The sequence below is a fragment of the Primulina eburnea genome, chromosome 3 (assembly GCF_022965805.1).
Source record: "Primulina eburnea isolate SZY01 chromosome 3, ASM2296580v1, whole genome shotgun sequence".
NCBI classification, from domain to species: domain Eukaryota; kingdom Viridiplantae; phylum Streptophyta; class Magnoliopsida; order Lamiales; family Gesneriaceae; genus Primulina; species Primulina eburnea.
This window is the reverse complement of record NC_133103.1, coordinates 1584504-1603011: the sequence shown is the minus strand read 5'-3', so window position 1 is coordinate 1603011 and position 18508 is coordinate 1584504. Positions and strand designations below refer to the sequence as shown.

The 18508-nt window shown below is 34.7% G+C and overlaps 3 protein-coding genes across 7 annotated transcripts; 1 reads left to right on the top strand and 2 right to left on the bottom strand.

Moving 5' to 3' along the window:
• Positions 1-261: 261 nt before the first annotated feature.
• On the bottom strand, positions 262-3388 carry LOC140825171 (AT-hook motif nuclear-localized protein 5-like). The gene is made up of 5 exons (XM_073186782.1): positions 2308-3388; positions 1719-1786; positions 1346-1477; positions 864-1025; positions 262-715 (listed from the first exon to the last, which is right to left on the bottom strand). The coding sequence occupies exons 1-5, from the start codon at positions 2792-2794 to the stop codon at positions 500-502; spliced, it is 1065 nt and encodes a 354-aa protein (XP_073042883.1). The 5' UTR covers positions 2795-3388; the 3' UTR covers positions 262-499.
• Positions 3389-5985: 2597 nt separating this feature from the next.
• LOC140825170 (uncharacterized) lies at positions 5986-9964 on the bottom strand. 3 transcript variants are annotated; one of them, XM_073186781.1, is made up of 7 exons: positions 9843-9964; positions 9460-9608; positions 9244-9301; positions 8575-8643; positions 8394-8489; positions 7193-7282; positions 5986-6190 (listed from the first exon to the last, which is right to left on the bottom strand). In XM_073186781.1, the coding sequence occupies exons 2-7, from the start codon at positions 9606-9608 to the stop codon at positions 6104-6106; spliced, it is 549 nt and encodes a 182-aa protein (XP_073042882.1). In that variant the 5' UTR covers positions 9843-9964; the 3' UTR covers positions 5986-6103. The 3 variants fall into 3 exon arrangements, with proteins under 3 accessions (XP_073042882.1, XP_073042879.1, XP_073042881.1); XM_073186778.1 differs by having other exon boundaries at positions 9793-9948; XM_073186780.1 differs by having other exon boundaries at positions 9731-9855.
• Positions 9965-11005: 1041 nt separating this feature from the next.
• LOC140825167 (serine/threonine-protein kinase BSK7-like) lies at positions 11006-17222 on the top strand. Of its 3 annotated transcripts, none has more exons than XM_073186771.1 (12): positions 11006-11246; positions 11918-12107; positions 12576-12768; positions 12851-13071; positions 13346-13481; positions 13924-14057; positions 14187-14292; positions 14434-14519; positions 15155-15343; positions 16039-16191; positions 16280-16393; positions 16524-17222. In XM_073186771.1, the coding sequence occupies exons 3-12, from the start codon at positions 12666-12668 to the stop codon at positions 16767-16769; spliced, it is 1488 nt and encodes a 495-aa protein (XP_073042872.1). In that variant the 5' UTR covers positions 11006-11246; positions 11918-12107; positions 12576-12665; the 3' UTR covers positions 16770-17222. The 3 variants fall into 3 exon arrangements, with proteins under 3 accessions (XP_073042872.1, XP_073042873.1, XP_073042871.1); XM_073186770.1 differs by lacking the exon at positions 11006-11246 and adding an exon at positions 11276-11661; XM_073186772.1 differs by lacking the exon at positions 11918-12107.
• The last annotated feature ends 1286 nt before the right edge of the window (positions 17223-18508 follow it).

The window sequence follows — 18508 nt, the reverse complement described above, 5'->3', positions numbered from 1 at the left end:
AACAAAAAGAATATTCTAAGAATATACTTTTTAGTGTAAGATTTGAAGTAAATGAGTTGGAGATGAATGTTATATTTGGTGCAGAAACTACACTATTTTGGTGCAGAAACTACACCAAAATAGATTTATGGGTTGGAGATGGCCTCAGGTCGTTACATAATATATTCGTGTCTAAAGTTATTCTAGGAATCCAATCAAATTGTGCCATGTCAACAACCAGATACAACAGTTTTGAAGACCACAACACCATTTAAACGGGAGTAAGAAATTTCACCGATTTTACCAAAAATCACAGTTTCTTTCAAAGACAACACTTGACCCGACTATATAAAAATGACAACATTGCATCTTTTTTGCTTCAGAACCAAAATTTCTCTACAATCCCAGAAACCTAGAGAAGTAACTCTTTACTACAACAGTTGTCATCAAAGGCCGCAAATCCCAAGTTGACGATTCATTTATATGCCAAACTGTCAAGTGTCGATTCTGGATAGTGATGTCATCCGCGAGTCAAATCAAATTCAGGCTTGAAATTTTTAATGCCAGCCTTTGAACTTGTTTCAGAAACATTAGGATGAGTAGGAGCAGGACTAACTGGGCTTGATGATTTTTCAGCAGGTTGCAGTAGTAAGTATTGTTCATCTTTTGAGTCAGACTCGGAATTGTTCTTTGCTTTTGTCCCGGTACCATCATATACAAAACTGCATGCAACCACCTATAGATACATTTTTCAGTCATACCACATAATGTAACAACAGAATTTGGGAATTAGAGAATGTGATTTTATTAGGCCATTGTAGTTTTAATAGTATCACATCCCTTTCCAAATTATACTCTGGTTCCATATATGATTAAATATATACCTGCACGGGGTTTGCTGCCACAAGCCTACCGCCTATTGCACCACCAATTATATGGCCATCAGGGCTACAAACGGAAATGCTTATACCACCAGTTCTATTATGCGGACCACCACTTTCAGCAAGCAGGTAAGAACCGGATAAGCACAGTATCTCGAAACGGCCCTAAAAGGAAGAACTATCCATCATTTACAGCAATGAAGCATCGGAATTATTAGTAATAGAGAACGATAAAAAGGATCTAATATGCACACAATTGATTGAAGCCAAAAATAATAGCAAACGGATATGTTTATGTAATACTTCATCAGTTTAAATTACTAAATGGCGAAACACAGAGTATCTATTCTCGCACAATTGCAAAACTAGCACAGCTTAAAAGAAGATCTTATGAAAGAAGTAATGTGGTAAAATTATATGTTATATCCAACTGAAAAAATTGAATTTCAAGCTTGAAATACAACTGAATAACAACTGATTTTAACCTCGTATGTTATGGCGCCAGAAGATGTTGTAGGCTGGCGTAACGTTACAGCAGAAACTGATCCATAAGCTGACAAAATGCATAAAGCTCTGGGTCTTTGTTGAGCAAATGCCAATATTTTTGCCGCAATATCCTGAAGGGAATCGAATTAATACATCTCTCGCTGCATAATAATGCGGACAAAAAAATGTCGTGAAGCAAACAGTATATGTGAATGCATTGGCAGATTTTCAAAATAAGGAAAGCAGAGGATTAATTTAACACGCACAAAGTATGATATGCCTAACAAATCAGGCACAAGTTCAAAAGAATGACATAATATGTATAATCGAACCACGATGGAGACTATTCTAGAAGATCGAGGCAGACCATACCTCTCCAGCTTCAACAAGTAAGACATGTGGTGTAAAAGCTAATCCAGCTGAACTGTTCATCCATTCACCTGGTGGGAATAAACTTTTATTCTCCCGGCCACGAAAAGGAAACAAATCGCATTCTCTTGTTAACAAGCAAGTGAAGTACTGGAACACAAAATCTAGGAGCTTCGTCAAGCATCAGCGGCAGGTTACCTCTACTAAGGAGCAAACTCCGTGACCAGTGCCTGTAATTTTTTCCAAGATTCTTGTTCCAAAACTGTCCTAAATCTTTCATTAAGTTCACAGGCAGAGGTTCTTATGTCATCATGATTACACGGACAGATCAAGGAATTCGAGAGTTGGGGTGACATGGAGCAGCAGTGAATGGATTTCGGGGACAAAAATTTTGGCAAATAAAACTTCGAAAACAAATAATTCGAAGGGGGGTATCATCTTGCCAGATCCACTCAGCAAAAGGATATATCCAATTTACCGCACTATATCAATTCTACAAATGCTGAAAAACATATTCAATGCATCATATAAGGCAATAATGACTTGAATTACATTCACGATAACACCACAATTAAGTCAGACAAAAACTAACCAAGAGGAGCAAGTTTCTGCTTCCACCCAGTCCCGGGTGGCCGCCCTCTCCGAGGTTTTTCCGCAGGTGGAGCTCCCTCAGAACATGACGTGGAACCCGACAATCGGGACACTCCTAAAGACATATTAGACCCGTCGGGTGCATATTTTCTAGGCCTACCCCTCTTCTTCTTCTTCACCGTATCGCCATCGTCGCCCCGTGACGCACTCGACACAAAAGCCATGTTCATCCCATGAGAATAACTGTGTGACGTGTTCTCAATATGAAATCCACTGATCCCTACATCGGGATGCACTGAAATGCTGGGATTCGATGACAGAGTTTTAAAAACAGGTGCAGGGTGCATCTCGCTGGTCGGTTTTATGGCCGACCCTGAAGCAGAGACATGGATATTTTGGCAGGGTCCTGAACCCGATCCTCGTAATCCACCTCTCTGGAGGTAATACGAGGCTGAACCTTGCGAAGTCATCCCTTCTCTCCCTTCCATGCATTTACTTAGTAATAAAAATCATAGTTAGAATACACATTTTTCTTTCAGCCGACACCCCAAAATCAGAACGAAACCCCAGAATGAAAAACAAATAAAGAAACAAAAGTAAAACCCAAAGCACAGAATCAGAGCACGACAACAGGAAAGCCTAAATTTTTCTTACAAGAGTTTAGCGTTAACTTCAAGAAAGAAATCAAATACATCAAGAAATATTACAACTTTCAGGTTTTAACATGATGATCAACGTCAAGTGAAGCATGGAAACTCAGAAAGGTGGAATCTTGACACAAATTGAACAAGAAGAACACACATCAAAGCCTATATTCTGGAAATGCAGAAAATCCTCGGATAAAAACCCACAATTTCCTGCTCCGAACATTTCTTCAACCAAACTCAAACTCAAACTCACAAAGAAACCTGAGAGAAGGGACATCAAACCCTAGATTCGGAATGTGGTGGAGAGACAATGAAAAAGGAGAGGTTGGGGAAAGATGAAGACAAAAGTTGGATGAAATAGCAAAAAATTCTGAGCTTGGAATTAAAGTTAAGGAGATGACACTTTTGAATTTGCATAGCAATAATTTCAGGCCAGCATTGGAACAGCAACTTTTGTTGTTGACTATGACTATGACTATGACTCTGACTCTGAATACCTTGAAACCATTGGAGGACAGTACAGTTGATGCATCGACGTATCAACGTGTCCTTGTCACCAGCGGCACAGTAGTCTTGTTGCGCACAAATTTACTGAGGAACCGGGTTTGCCAAACCCCGGCTCTTGTTTAAATACATAGGATCGAGTTGTTAGTTAATCATTGGCCTGGATTTATTTTCATAAAATTATTTTTAATTTAAAAAAGTTGTTCAAGTGATTTGGAGACGTTTTAGTATAATAAAAAAAATAATTATGAAATTAAATATTTTAGTGTCTTTTAATATGATTACTCTAATGATCTTGTCTTTAATAATATAATAATATAGATATTATATAATTTTGACATTTTAATAAAAATTGTTATTATATGTTATTATAACAGACTAAGATTTCATTGTATTATTTTGGAAAAAACATTCCAAATGTGTTACATTGAAAAAAAAAACATGGACTGCGGTTACAAATCTTGGTGCCTGTGCATATTCCAATTTCTTTAAAAAAAAATTTAAAAACAAAGGACGGGGATTAAACAAGATATCAAGCACTCCAACCCTTTTAATGGAAGAAAAATAAAAGGAGAGACGAGGTAAGGAGCAAGTGCTGCTGCTAACCCCCCGACCCTTGTGGGGTTTTATCGAGAGGCTAGGATCATCAAACCCATGTCACAAACCTCATTTTATTACAATAACGTAAAATTTTGATTTTTATAATATTTAATTATTTAAATTAACCTGCTGTTCTTATTTATTTGTTTGTTTCTTTCTAAAATCAAATTGTTTAATTATTTATTATTAATTAGTTTCGATTATTTTATCTATTCAAACATAGAATCTATTTGAAGATAGAATCTATCTTAAACTTTTATCCTTTCACATCCTGTTGCATCAATTTTGTTTGCATATGTATAATAAGTTTATATCGGATAAAACATTTGTTTTTTTTTTTCAAAATTATAACTAATGATTTATATCAGCTCAATATTATGTTTTGATTGCACTCATAGCATGAACAATTATTGTTTGACGACAATTTTTGCTCAATAATTTTACTCCTTGGGATCAATAAAAATATTACACATGACTTATTCTGATACCGATTGTAGATCACGCATTTTTCGTTCCACGCAAAACTATAACCATTGAGAATGATACAATTCAAATATATTAAACATTACAATAACTAAAATAATATTCTGATACCGATTGTAGATCACGCATTTTTCGTTCTACGCAAAACTATAATAATTGAGAACGGTACAATTCAGATATATTAAACATTACAATAACTAAAATAATATGTTTCGATCTGTTTCATAACATAGACAATCATTGATTCCCAATACTTTAAATGCAACATAATTTGTGAAAAATAACATGTTTATTTTAGAAGATAAACTCTAATATGTGTGCTTGTTTTATTTTATAATATTTGTTCGAAATTATTATTTAACGTTAAATACTCAACGAATGAACATGCATGAGACACCAAATACTAAAATCCAATCGAGATAATATTATTCAAGCTACTTATAAAATGTTGGGAAATTTTTATGTAGCAAAACAAAAATGAAATATTGATTGAGTTGATCACAAATTGGTAAAGAATGACCTAAGATAAGATTCAATGTTGGTGGTGGGGTTTGAAGCTGTAATGAATATAGTGAGAGGACACGCTTTAATTATAGAAGTAAGCACGATTTACATGTCAAAAAGGGACTTCTGTATAACGAGTACCTTGAAAGACACGGTAGACAGACTGAGGGGTCTGAAAGTGGACCAAACCTGGCTCATTGTACTTTATTTTTGACCATTTCAGATTTGGTTTTAAAAATTTTAATAATAAATTTTTTACGTTACAAACTAAACTTGGATAATTTTTTTTCAAATTAACAAATATTTGACCGAGTACCAAATTCAAGTTTCAGCTCATGTTAATTGTCCCACATTGGTTGAATAAATAACTTGGGAGTTGTATATATTGACTTAGACAATCCCCCCCTTGAGCTAGCTTTTGGGGTTGAGTTAGGTCCAAATTTCAATCTTAACATGGTATAAGTTTCAATCTTAACAGCTCACTAGTTATTAATGAAAATACTTTTTTTGAAAAAATTTTAATAATAAATTTTTTACGTTACAAACTAAACTTGGATAATTTTTTTTCAAATTAACAAATATTTGACTGAGTACCAAATTCAAGTTTCAGCTCACTAGTTGTTAATGAAAATACTTTTTTTTTTAAAGAATTTACAATTTTACAGGCTCAAACCTCACAATTCCTCCAATCCAACCTCATTTTCTTTATTATCTCAATACATGAAAGAATGAGTATCATGTGAGACCGTCTCACGGATCTTAATCTGTGAGACGGATCAACCCTACCCATATCCACACTAAAAATTAATACTCTTAGCATAAAAAATAATATTTTTTTATGGATAACTCAAATAAGAGATCCGTCTCACAAATACGACTCGTGAGACCGTCTCACACAAGTTTTTGCCTACATGAAACTACTTATTTTATAATAAAAACAATTGAACCCAAAAAATTTATGAGACACAAATAATGAATAATACAAATTACAACTACTGTATCAGATCCAGAAAAAAAATTCTACGGGCTCATACATAACTTGGGATAACGATATTACAGTCATAGGGACTGCGAATCATTTTCGTTCTGGAAGATTCGACTTTCTGCATCTTGACCTTGACTCCGATTAGCAAAATCCAGGTAACCCTGCTTCAAAACATTGGATGGCCAAGATTTAGTGTATATAGTGCAAAAAATACGCATATGAGAATTATATGATCAACATTTGAGATGTTGCTTTCCTTAGATTAGAGAACGGCTAATTTTACATTTATGTCAATCTAAAAGCTAGCTCTACAAGTATTTCACATAACTGCGTCAAGAAATTGATCTATTCTAGCTGTTGTATGGTGTTAATTGTCCCACATCGGTTGGATAAATAACCTTTGAGTGGCATATATTGTCTTGGACAATCATCCCCCTTGAGCTAGCTTTTGGGGTTGAGTTAGGTCCAAGTTCCAATCTTAACATGGTATCAGAGCCCGGGTTTCACCGTTATGTGTTAATTGTCCCACATCGGTTGGATAAATAACCTTTGTTCATTCCTGGACGTGAGAGGGGTGTGTTAATTGTCCCACATCGGTTGGATATAATCCTCCCTCTCACGCTCCAGATGTTCATTCCTGGGCGTGAGAGGGGTGTGTTAATTGTCCCACATCGGTTGGATAAATAACCTTTGAGTGGCATATATTGTCTTGGACAATCCTCCCCCCTTGAGCTAGCTTTTGGGGTTGAGTTAGGTCCAAGTTCCAATCTTAACATGGTATCAGAGCCCGGGTTTCACCGTTATGTGTTGGACTGCCTACAATTAGGCCACCCGTTCTGCCCATAATTGGGTCATTTGTAAACTCCATGCTCCAGATGTTCATTCCTGGGCGTGAGAGGGGTGTGTTAATTGTCCCACATAGGTTGGATAAATAACCTTTGAGTGGTATATATGGGATTGGACAATCCTCCCCCTTTGAGCTAGCTTTTGGGGTTGAGTTAGGTCCAAGTTCCAATCTCAACATATGGAACCAAAATTTGCTAATGTTCGATCACTGAAAAAAGTCGGCTTTCAACTTATCATTTTTTTAATTCTTTGAACTAGTTAAGTAGTCAAGGAAATGATACTCAGCAACTCTGATTGCAAGAGGTTGTCATTGATACCTGAAGGATTCCAACGGCAGCAAATTTGTCCACAATTGTCTTACATTGCACTGGATGCAAATTCAAAGGCTTCAAGAGGAAATCGACGCTCTAGGTACATCCAGAAATGTATTGATCAGCAACTTTATCTTGTGAAAATTATCTTTCACAGGTAACAAGTTCCATATTAAATGCATAACAGAATACAAGCTCAACATTTAATGATACACAAAAATACATATACAACTTATCGAAGCAAATACGATGCATTAGAGTGTTTATAGAATTTCGAATAATATCTTACATTTTCCAAAAGAAAAGGTCGCAAATTTATAAGCTTAAATATTTAAGGTAACTCCAGCTTATTTTTAAAATGCAAACACTCTTACTTTTTAACATGTCAATAAACTAAACATTGTGACAAAAAAGACATTTTATAATTTACTAGAGTTTATCTTATCCGAAGAAATTGGGCAATTGTTTTATTCAAGGCAAATATTTTATAATCTTTATAACATATTATATTTCTCGAGGAGCTTACCACGTATTTAATATAAAGTTAGGTAAACACCATATAAGTCTTGTGGAACTGCCCAGCACAATTGAAATCCTAAGGACCATGTCGATCGAGGACTTAAAATACATAAGACCAGAAGTAGGCCAAGAACTTGGATTAAGAAATATCGAGTGAAAAAAATATTTTGATTAAAGGTGGTTAATGATCTATAATTGTTCCAAGTTGCAAATGACACAATCATGCAAGTTGAATAGCTCGAGGAGTCTTCTGGGAAAAACCAGTATAACATATAAATCAGTATCAACATTTCCACCTGCCTGGAGATCAAACATTGTGGCAATGTTAGTTTATGTTTCCCAGAAATGAAACATTTCTCGGGAACATGAACAAAAATACTTGCATTATTTTTCCCAGAAATACAGCTTTCCTTCACTCTCACATTTCATCGCCCGAAACTCAGACATGGCATTACATCAAAAGTAGAAATTATCTCCTGACGAAAACATAACCAAACATATATTGCATATTCGCGTTTACCACTTAATTGTACAAAAACTTATTCGGAGTTGTAGTGCTAAAGCTATGTGTTCATTAGCGTGTGCCAAGAATACATCAATAAGCAGTTTAATATATTTCAAATCCTTCAGCTGCACGCACTGCTAGTTATCGAAGGGAGTTTATATATTTGAAACAAACAGATTTCACCTTCGACGTGAAGCACTCATCCCAAAAGGTATAATTCAAATCTTCAAATCTCCCTGTTTTGATAAGGTCGTCAATGAAAAGCTTCACTTGGACTGCCTGTCAAAGAAAGGCACCATGAAATTTATTATAAAACGAAAAAATGATACAGATAAATGTGATATACAAGTGATAACTGTCATACATCTCGGCTGTTCTTTTGCCGATCGAAAGGATAACCAAAAACGAAGCCTGACAACGAAAATTCAGAGATCTGCACGCATAGATAAAATCATCAGTGGCAATGATAAATTCAATTGATTATAATAACCAGCATCGCAATGTTTGGAATACCTCTATCAATGTGATCAAAGTTACTATGAAATGCAATAATCAATTGATTAAATTGGAAAGTTCAGAGGAAAAAAGAACAAAGATAATTATTAAATCGTTAGCACTGCATAAAAACATTCTTCCTAGAGTAGCTGTTAATACGAATAAGAGAAACTCTGCTATAGCCATTTCTGTATATCTCCATGTGTATGGGAAAAGCATTACCAAAGGCATGTTCATATGAATGCCTGAAACCGTAGCAGCAATATGCCATTTACTTCCTAATCTTTTGAAGATTCAACATTTCAGTTCATTTTTTCGTTAAAAAAATACGTGAGGGTTATAAAGACAAGAAAATTGTATTGATAAGCACAAAATTAGAATTACTTTAAAGGCCTTTACACAGGATTAAAAGAGACCAACAAATCACATCGAATTTTTTACCATCTACATTTAATACTTCAAATATTCTCTAAATATTATTTTTTAACAAAGGACAGCAAGGCAGAGAATTAATAATACAAACAGCAAATAGACTCACCAGACTTTGGAAATCAGTTGCCATCAAGTCGATGTTCGTTTTTTTGCGAACCAAGACACTGCAGGGAAGCAACAATATACATCAGGTTATTCAAACTGATTCATCAGCAAACCACCTATCGATCATTATGAGTAAAGAACCTACACCACACTTCCATTACAAAAAAATAATAAATTATTCACAAATGCGATAGATAAAGTAATACAGCCACATTACCTCAAGGGTGCTGCAATTTTGTTATCGGCGTCAGAAAGAGCGAGGCCCACGTACTTATCACCCACATCCAAGCCAAGCAAACGCCTTTTTTTTAACCCGTTTGATTTGGACAATCCTTGGAACAACTTCATTGGCTTTAAGTACTTCATCTGTGTCATTTGTCGCAACCGAAAAGCTTATGAATAGCATTGTAAAAAATCAAACGAATTCATTTTCACAAATTCAGGCAGATATATTTTCAGTTAATCGTTTTATCAAACATTTTACGTACATAACAACGAATTTCTTCAAAAAACAGAAACAAGAGGACCACATTAAGGCGAGGTATCATACATTCACATCGTGTATACTATTTGTAAACAAAACTAGAAGAGGACCACCACCTTTGGTGACAAAATGCGCCAAAGAATGTGGAAAATATTTGGAAATGGAAATTATTGTCGAGCTTCCCTGTACGGAGTCGGTCATCAAGAAAAATAAGAATTACTTTAATAATAATTCAGACACGTAATAATAAACATATCATTATAAAATGCTTCCAAACACAATTTCAACTTTTTATTATACATTAAAACCATTGACTATTGAAACGATTTATTTTATAGAAAGTTCTTTTTATATATATATATAATATTAGTAAAGCAAAAACTTGTGTCAGTCTCATGTCGTATTCTGTGAGACAGATATTTTATTTAGGTCATTAATGAAAAAGTATTACTCTTTTTTGCTAAGAGTAGTACTTTTTATTATAAATATCGGTAGAGTTGACCCACCTCACAGATAAAAATTCGTGAGATCGTCTCACAAGATACATACTCTATTAGTAAATATTTGATCCGTTTTCACCTTAAAACATTCAAACAAACTGAAGTGAAAACTTAAATTCTACCACAAATAACATATTTGTTTAATCCATGAGTACTAAATGCAAGTCGGATGATAAATTCATTTTTTAAGATATATTTATAGATATTTGGGAAATTTTTCAAAGTTTATTGAGTGCAATATCACATCATATCTTTTTAAATTTTTTAAAATTTGAGATTAAGATATGCACGGCATGAAAATTACATAAAAACAATTAATGATAAGTATATTAAAGTTTATGAATCATCAAAGTACACACTCAAGTTTGTTTTTTCCTAACTTGCTTCTAATGATTTCAAGTTTAAATACCAAAATATTGGAACTTGAACATGAATCTACAAATATAAAATGTAGTTGTCCACATTATTGACAGGACTTGAGCATAAACACGATACTTGTTTATCTCGGACAAAAAAGTACAAAGAAAAACTAAATCTTCCATAATTATATATTGATTATGTATATGATTTTCAAAATTAAATAAAATATAACTAAATAAAAATAACCATTGTTTTTGTCCTTAAAAATAAAAATGTAAATAAAATAGAAAAACCATGATGATACATTATGTAAATGCAAAAAAAAAAAAAAAAAAGTAATGGGTAGGATGTCGGTGGGAAAGGGAGAAATTGACAAGAATAAGCATTTAAACCCTACACGCTCGAAATAGATCTGCATTAATCTCAATCCAACACGTTTGTGTGTATCTATCCGTGTCTATTTCATACATCCATATTTATCATTTATGTGCCTCCGCCTATACGTATACCCCTCTGATTTTTCATTTCAGACTCCTTTTGATTCCAAATCAAGCTTTTATGTACTATTTTATATATTGCTTGATACACATATAGACGGCGTAATTGGTGTTTTGACCAAATCAGGTTCAGGTTCAGGTTCAGCCAAGTAACTTCTTCAAGGTGCTTTTTCTATTCTTAATTAATTGATATGCACCAAATTTTGGATATGGTTTTTTTCGGATTCTTGTGTTATTCTATTATGGGTTTAACATGTCTTTGATTTTTTGAATGGGATTTTTCCTACTTTTCTTTGGGTTTTTGTTGGAAACGGGGTTTTAGGATATCTGTTAATATTGTTTGGATTGACTGAATATGTATGTATTACGTGTGTTGACATAGCAACAAAGATGTATTTTGGGATGTCTTAAACGAAAGTTGGGAGCTTTTGAATAATTAGAAAATGGGTTTGGTGCTTTTGAGTTTTCCAGATGTATTTTTTCTAGCACTCTCTGTGTCTGATGATTTGTGCTCGTGCTTTTCGTGAATGAAGCAGTTATGCCAAGTCTGAGCGGAGAGAACCCAATAGACTAACTCGGTACTCTAACTCATCACCCGATATGGGATATGTAATTTTACCTACTCCTTGAGAAGACAGGCCAAAGAGTCCAAGTTTCATTGACCCTATCCGTATTTGATGTATACGCTTTAGTCCAATCTGCAATTGGCTCTCATTAACCAGTTAGCATTTTATGTGTACACCTTAATCCAATCCATAATGTAATGCACTAATGCATACATCGACTATAATTATCGATACTTACAGACTTACTGATACTAGCCTCTTTTTTTAGGCTGTCTCCTCTCACTTATCGACTCTTAATGAGAGCACTTCGTTCATCAATCCGCACAGGAGATCCAAAACCTTAATGAACCAACCTTCTAGCTGGGATAGCCCCTCAAACTTGTTAGCCACTCCTGATTTTTATTGTGGAGCCTGAAGCCAAACGTGGACACGTAGCAGAAGCAAATGCAAATGATAAGGTTTTTGTTTAAGACTTTTAATTTTCTTTGCTCCCCATATTTGTAAGATGCCAATTTCATATAATATTCAGGGAATATTTGATCAGCTGCAAGTTACTGAATGACAATAGCTAGTTCTTGTTGGTCGGCACATGCGTGCCAGTAATAAAATTGCAATTTAAGTGATACGCGATGTGTGAATGGTTTATCCCGATGCTGCACCAAACATAATACTTCTGAAACCACTAATTCTTGAATATAAGCATGCCTATGTGCCTGGCATTGGGCTTCTCAAATTAACCATCCTAATTGCATGTTTTTTCTTGGGATTAATAGAATATTCTTTCGGATGTTCCTCGTATTTGAGTTTTTTTGTTCACTTGGTGTGTACATTGTTTTGAATTAGAACATAATTATTCTGTGTTGATACTTTAGGCATTATATTATATAGAAGTATTAACTTCCATATTAACCCTTTTTTGAACTCAGATTGATGGCCTTTCAGCTATAAACAGTAGTTTTTGGAATTTGGAAGTCTGAACTTTATTTCTGTCCACTCCAAAAAGTGGTTGGATTGGGATGGGCTGCCACTGTTCAAAGATCGCCTTCCACTGTTCAAAGATCACCTCATGTTGTTTTATCTCAGATTATGATGGATCAATTCAGGAAGGCAAGAATGATGGTTTGTAGAAAAAAAAACGTTTTTCATCTTATGTTTAATATGTTGTCAAGGAGTTGAATTTGACCGCTTACGTTTGTTTCAGAAAACGAAGATAAAGGTGAAATTAGTGGTTTGCCTGCATTTCGCGAATACTCAATTGAACAACTCAGGATAGCTACATCTGGATTTGCGGTAGCGAACATAGTTTCAGAACATGGGGAGAAAGCTCCAAATGTGGTTTATAAAGGGAAATTGGAGAATCAGAGGCGGATAGCTGTCAAACGCTTTAATAGGTCTGCTTGGCCTGATTCCCGGCAGTTCCTGGTAAGCAGGCACTACGTGCATCTTTGCCTTTTTGTTTATTGAGAAATTTTTTCTGTAAAATGATTATGTGTTCTGTTATTTCTCTTTAACGTTCCAAGATTGGGGTTGTGAGTTGCATATTTTAATTCTCTCATAATTTTTGCAATATATCATACTCTTATATCTGATTTAAAAATTTTTGGCTGGAAAAAATGTGACACTGTTTAATACATTTTTAGCTTTCTGACCACAGTGTATATATCTTTTTTGACTCATTGCATGATTGGAACTTCAGGAAGAAGCAAGAGCTGTTGGTCAACTCCGAACTAATAGAATGGCCAATTTGCTTGGCTGCTGTGCTGAAGGTGATGAGAGGCTGCTTGTCGCTGAATTTATGCCCAATGAAACACTTGCAAAACATCTGTTTCACTGTGAGTGATTTGGTTTGATAATTATGTTGCCATTAGTCATACAATGTGCAATCACTAGTTACTATGGAAAACTGCTCATTATTATGGCATATTGTTGTCTATTGGAATGGTATCTGCTATGCTCAGTTGAAATTTCCCTTTGCATGACATGTGATGTTATCTTGCAATTGTTGTTCTAAATATATGTGATATGCTCTCGCTGTCTTTCTCTCATACGTGTTTTTCTTTCGAATAAAAATAATGCTCATATTATCCACTGTCTCGATAATGTAAATAATTACAAGCTTTCGTTTGTCTTTGACAATTTTCTATTCCATTATAATCCAATTGGCCAATGCCGGCCTTGTCTGAGGCTGTCTACTTGTACCATGTTAGTTCTCACTTAGACTTCGATTTATGCCTTGTTTTCATATTAATAAGCTTCATTTCTACGTGAATTCAGGGGAAGCACAACCTATGAAATGGGCAATGCGGCTTAGGGTTGCTTTATATCTCGCTCAAGCATTAGAATATTGCACGAGTAAAGGACGGGCTCTTTACCACGATCTTAATGCCTACAGAATAGTCTTTGATGACGTTAGTTTGAAATTCTTTCATTCTCAGTTGTCTGTCGCTCATTATTTCCCACGGTTCAAATTCTAACAAGTATTGACACAAGTATACTGGTAATTCTGTGCTTCTCATTGTGTATTTTGTATGCTACAGGATGGCAATCCCAGACTATCATGTTTCGGTTTAATGAAGAACAGTAGAGATGGAAAAAGTTACAGTACAAATTTGGCATTTACTCCTCCAGAGTACCTAAGAACTGGTATCACATCTCCTTTAGAAAGAAGTAACTAAACCCAAACAGCATGATGTCCGATTACCACAGGATGGTCTTCTTGGTTCTTATATCTATCCATATATTTTTGTTTACGACACTTAATATATTGGCTCGCTGAATTTTTAGGGAGAGTTACTCCGGAGAGTGTAACATATAGCTTTGGCACACTTTTACTTGATCTCCTCAGTGGTAAACATATTCCACCAAGTCATGTAAGTCTCATTACTCTCTGTTTTTCTTAGTTTTACAAGATACATTTTTTTGGTGATATCGCGAAGTTAACGGCTCATGAGAAAATATGCTAGTTGCAGTCAACTTGGAAGGATGTCTTGATATTTTATGCTGTTATAATTTATATTTTGTATTTGAGATCTTGTCGCCCATGGATTGAAAGCTCTTATTTTGTATGTTGAGCTACCACTTAATGAGCCACTGCGGTTCTTTTTAATTACCCTCCTATCTGTAATAATCTCTCTCTCATGGTTCTCATAATACTTTTGTATGTCAAATTTTTTCAAATTTATACCACCCAAAATAGTAGGGACGTCCCACAAAAATTCACATGCATTCACGCAATTGTTTCTGTGTACGTGAGAGTGATTTATCCCATTGGCCATTTATTGTCAGCATTTATTAGTTTCTTGACGAGAGTTCAAGAAGTAGTGATTTATAAGAATATTTGTTTATCTTTGTGCAAAGTCTCTGCCTGTGATTGAGAGACAGTTTATCTGATTGATATTGTCTCAAGTTGTCTGCAAATCTGAATTTCCTCCCATTTCTGCATCAATGTTCGGCTTTTAAGTAGCCTTGCAATCAGTTTTTGTCTCATTTCATGCATCCGTTTCAGGCCCTTGATTTGATAAAGGACCGAAATCTCCAAATGTTAACTGATTCTTGCTTGGAAGGTGAGCTATCCAATGATGATGGAACTGAGTTGGTTCGTTTGGCATCAAGATGTTTACAGTATGAACCCCGCGAGAGGCCTAATCCTAAATCACTAGTTGCCGCATTAGTTCCTCTTCAAAAGGATACAGAGGTTAGTTCTTTTAGAAACGTGCAAATGCCATTTGTTCGACGAAAAATCAAGTATTAGGTTGAGCACTGATAGCATGCCCCCTGTTTGTTTTGCCTTATTTCCTTGTTTGCTTCCAATGTAAAATGCTCATATATGCTTGACTATAGGATAAAAGTAAACAGTAACCCCCTATGTTGGAAAAAGTAACATCTTTTTTTGGACTAATGACCGCAATCAGTGTTTGCCCAACATGTGATGATTTCTCGAAAGAGATCTTTTTACGGTTGACTTTGTGGCATGTGAGCATGGTGTTATCGACATCACAGAAGATATCATTAAGTGTCTCAATGAAGAAAATTTGAAATATTATCTATTGAATTAATAATAATATAGCTTTTATGGCGTTGTGAAAATTAAATAAAAGTAAAATTTTGGTAGATGTGTAAGGGAAAATATGTTTCGAGGGAAGAAAAATTGAACGGTAGGCTTCATTTTCAGAATTCCGACTGGGCCAGACAATGGGCATAAACATGTATTGATTGCCAAAAAAAAAAAAGTGAAGAAGAAGAATAAGTAGCTAACAACTACTTAAAAGAGTCTTACATCTCAATTGCATGAATACTTTGAAATTTATCTTGTGAAGTGTGGGATATAAAGAATTGCATTTCTCGTATTAATGTATTTTAGGGGGACGACACTGAGTAATTCTTTTGCAGGTTCCTTCTCATGTATTGATGGGTATCCCTCATGGTGAAGCGGCTATGCCTCTGTCGGCCCTCGGGCTAGCATGCTTAAGAATGGATTTAACAGCCATACACGAGATATTGGAAAAACTCAGCTACAAAGACGATGAAGGGGCGGCAACGGAGGTATGTTTCTCGCTAATCTTACTGCCGTAAAATTATTTTCCCTTGGCTATTTTGCTGACAAATGAAATGATTATTTCTCTTTATGCAGCTTTCATTCCAGATGTGGACAAATCAAATGCAGGAAACTTTAAACTCAAAGAAGAAAGGTGATATGGCTTTCCGTCAAAAAGATTTCCGAGCTGCAATCGAATGTTACACACAGGTTGGAACTTTGACAAACCTTCCCCTTTGCCTAAAGAAAATAAAAGAGAAAACCATCACAGCTCGCATTTTCTTGAGTATCTACAGTTTCCTGAATGTGAAAATGCGTTTCTCTTACGTTTTTTTTGTAGTTTATCGATGTTGGAACCATGGTATCGCCTACAGTTTTTGCTCGTCGTAGTCTTTCACATCTTATGAGTGATATGCCAGAGGAGGCCCTCGATGATGCGGTGCAGGCACAGGTTATATCTCCTGTTTGGCACATCGCTTCATATTTACAAGCTTCCGCTCTCTTTGCGTTAGGAAGGGAGAATGAGGCACATATTGCACTTAAAGAAGGTTCAATTCTTGAAGAAAAACGGACCACACCGTCCTGAGTAATTCAGGGGAGTTATTCTATTCATGTAAAAAAGATTGAAGACTCTCTTCAACTTGAAAAGCAGCAAATACACTCACTTATTGTTACCATGCTTGGTTAAAGTTTCTGATTATTTTGGTTTTGAGAATTTATTTCTTGAAGCTCAGGACGCCTGGACTAAACTTTTCCAACAACACATTACAGTTCGGAGCCACTGAAAGAGATAACATGTTGGTTGATGGAGGACTGGTTCTTTAATTTTTTTTAAGAATTAAAATTGTTGTTCTTGAAGAGATTTACTGTACTGTGATTTGTGTACAGTAGTGCTACATGGTTTGTATTGTTGGTGGGATTTTTGTGGAGATTATTTTTTGGTATTGTGTTTGGTGTAGTATGAGATGATTTCTTGGTTTTGATTGTACTGGATTTTGAAGAATTATTTTTGCATTGATCGACATCGTTGGACCTCAAATTTTTGCTGATTGGCGATCTTTTAAGTCTTGAGAAGAATCTGAAGCGTAGCAATAAATTGTTCTGATTAAAAAGTGTACTTTTTTTTTTTTTTTTTGTAAATTTATATCAGTAGTTACAAATTACAATATTATGACAACAAATAATAGAAGTTCAACGGTCATGTGAATCTAATCCACAGGTATCATAGCTGTTTTCCAGGGAGTATTTACTACCATTAAAAAATCTCAGTATCCAATTCCGATAATCATTTCGTCAGAAAATCAATAAAAAACAAAGTTCACAACCAAACTTCATTTTATCCTTATTTAAATAGTAAAAAATAATTATATATTTTCAAAAACTTAGTTAATATATATTAGTAAAATACAGAAAAACATTAAGTAATAACTGTTCATATTTTAGACAACCGGAAAAGAAAAAAATGAAGCTTGAATGGTTTTGACATAGAGATTTTACATATTATTTTCTATCTAATTTATGGTCGCTAAAATCCAAAATAATCAATGATATATATTGTTTCCTGCTGGAATTTTACAAGTCTCAAACACTATAAATGCAAGCAAGATATCTAAACGCAACATAGCAAAGGTGACAAGTACAGTACATCAATTCGACGTTCAATATTCATGAGTTTAAACAAAGCATAAATAGATACATAGAAGTCCTCGAAATTTACACACAAATTCAATAAAAGCTTAATACGAACACAGAAAAGAACAATCAGACTGCAGAAATAAGCAAAATTTGGCACAACAATGGTTATTCGCAGCTCAACTCATTAATCCTTTCATAAAGAATCTTATTATTATTATTATTATTATTATACATGTATTGGCCTCGGGTGGGAATTAGAACGTCCGAGCTACCACATATCCATGGATGTATCTATTTCGAGGCATTACTAGGGAGCTCTTGTCCACTGGAAAATTCCTAGCCTAGCTAGCTTAAATATGTTTATATATTTAAATTAAATATACTGTGTAATTTATAATGCTTTAAATCCTATTAGAAATTTGATATTTTATTAAACAAAGACAAATTTCATTTGCAGTGTCACGAAATTATATTTGAATTTTAAAGAAAAGTATATTTCAATTTCCAGGTAAGATCGATTACGTCCCTGCACTTATCTCATAATTAAGAGATGACATGCCATCAAACCAAGAGAACATAGTGAAATTTTGTTCAAATATAAGTCTTTATATATAGAAGCTAGGTTGGTTATTCCAGTTCGATTCGACTACCGACGACCGGTGGAGCTCTCCGGGCCGGGATTCATTTATG